General features: G+C 51.7%; 1 protein-coding gene across 1 annotated transcript; it reads right to left on the bottom strand.

Annotated features, from left to right (window-relative positions):
- Positions 1-919: 919 nt before the first annotated feature.
- On the bottom strand, positions 920-1,996 carry LOC135830824 (uncharacterized; the record flags this gene model as incomplete). Its single annotated transcript, XM_065343032.1, is given in 1 exon segment — positions 920-1,996. A coding segment is annotated over 1 exon segment (759 nt), but the record flags the coding sequence as incomplete, so codon positions are not given.
- Positions 1,997-2,255: the final 259 nt, after the last annotated feature.

A 2,255-nucleotide genomic window follows, 5' to 3' on the forward strand; every position in this document is an offset into this window, starting at 1 on the left:
CAATGCACCCCTTCCCTTACACACTGGGTAGACAGTCATGCAGAGTATTACATGAATTTGTACACGTGCACTGTACATAGTATAGTATAGTATTTATTCATATTTCTCTAGGGCAGTCCCCACAGGCCTATGGTCTCCTTACGGGGTACCCTAGCCAATCTAGGATTGCGATACGAAATTGACGTGGTGAAGCAGCAAGGCGGACCGATGCCGGAACTGAGTTCCAGCGGTCAGCACGTACATGTCATAATCATGATGCCATCTGCGACTTCGGGTTTTCGTGTACTATTCTGTACCTGTCTACCCGAGGTCCCCACGGGTACCCGACTACCGGTGCACACCCCTAGATTATAATCATTCAACAGCTTCCAAGGCTGATGAGTTGACCGCGGGCCACCAGTTTCAGCCTAGTCTACACCACAGCTGACGGAAGTGGATTTTTCTGGCCAGTGAATCCCTACTTCTCATTTTTTCCACTCTTCACTTTTGACACATACACACACCACACCACATACTCTGGCAAGCACTGGCTGTTGGTAACCACCCAGGGGAATGAAAGAAGAGCTAGGGGAATGAGAAAGACGAGTCCTTGCCTGCTCCTTCGGCGCTCCGTTCTTCGGCGCCCGACAGTATTGTACTGAGTGTACAGGCGCGTAATGTTAGCACAGCACCGCTGTTGGAGGTGGTCCGGCCCGAAGGGGAGGGGTGGGGGTGAAATTAGGGTGCAAAATCCTGCATTCTGGACACTTTTGGCATTGTGTTAAAAAAAGTGGTCCGGCCGAAGCCGGACTGGCTGCTACGCCCCAGATGTACTCATAAAGTTCTGCGCAAAGCTCAGAATTGAATCCACAGTGCAGTGTGTTTCAACTATGAGTAAGCAGTAAGCAGTGCTATCGCACACAGTAACATTCATACTTACACCGAGGGCTCTGAACAGGGTCTGATCCACCAGAACAGTCCACACGGGCACGCTCGCTAGGAACGCACCGCCGAATGAGCCGGGAACGTGCGTCAGGCCGTACGTAAAGAGCAGGAACGGCCCACCGGACTGGATGACGCCAAGCACCATCAGCTTAGGGTAGGTCATGGGTGTGGATAGCACCTCTTTCATGTTGGCTTTCAGCGCCGGGCTGTTGTAGCTCCAGACAATCATCACCAGTGCAAACAAGGCTATCGTACCTGGTGAGCGCAGTATCACAATGACCGTCGGACGAATGTCGTCACCCGCCAGCGCCAGCATGATGGCCGTTGTGCCGCGTATGATGCCCAGCATAAACCAGCAGGTCACCGTTACTGGTGTCCACGGTACCTTGCCGCCAGCAAGAACATTAGGTTTGCTTGGTGGCGGTGGTGGTGCTGCTGCTGCTGGCTTACTGGGCATGCCTGCTTCAGTTGGTGGTTGTTCAGCTAGGCTGGGCATTGCTGCCTTTTCACTGTGCAGTGATGCCGCTGCAATGGAACCATCGATGTTGGTGCTTTGCGTTGTGTTCGTATCGCTGCTATCATAAAGACCCGACTCGCGACCCGAGGAGGAAGAAGGCCCCAGCGAGCTTTGTGTGCTCTGACCAGGAGCAGTACTCTGCAAAGTGCCATTGCTCACTGCCGAGCTATTTGACCTTCTGCCGATACCGGAGTTACTTGTCGGACTGCTGGAAGTATTTGCTACAGGAGAGGACATTTTGAAGATCAATGGCTGAGAGAGCAAGGAGGTAAGTCTTACCGATGCATGTAACCTCCCGGGAAACCTTCGTTCGACTTTACTCTTCTCTTGTTTACCTTCACACCGTATTCTATTTTTTGTATATCAAACCTAGAATGAATGCGTTCGCTAGAATCAATTCTTCAACAATCTGCGGAACAGAGAGGTTGACGGATGAAAACACACAAAGGAGGGTCCGTAGCTAGCTCGAGAGTTGGATCCATGGATCACAGGGCGCTAGGGGCGTCGACACGTGCGCCGCAATGCTTGTACTTGTAGACCAACGACGTCCGCGCATTGGTGGGCTGCATGCGCTGCACTCTTATTTTTTTGTTTACATGTGGACGTTTCACCAAGATGAAAGAGGGCAGAACTACGCAGATCTACAGCTAGCCCACCCCCGCCCGGTGCAAGTGGGTTGTGGATATAAATTTTGTATCAAGAAGGGAGTCGTGAAAATCCCGCCCCCTGGTATTCGTAACGACCAACGACGAGTTACGTGCACACTCATGAGTCATGTACATGACATTCATGATTGTAGATCTACCATGGAGAT

The sequence above is a fragment of the Sycon ciliatum genome, unplaced genomic scaffold, assembly GCF_964019385.1.
Source record: "Sycon ciliatum unplaced genomic scaffold, ocSycCili1.1 SCAFFOLD_2735, whole genome shotgun sequence".
Classification (NCBI taxonomy): Eukaryota; Metazoa; Porifera; class Calcarea; order Leucosolenida; family Sycettidae; genus Sycon; species Sycon ciliatum.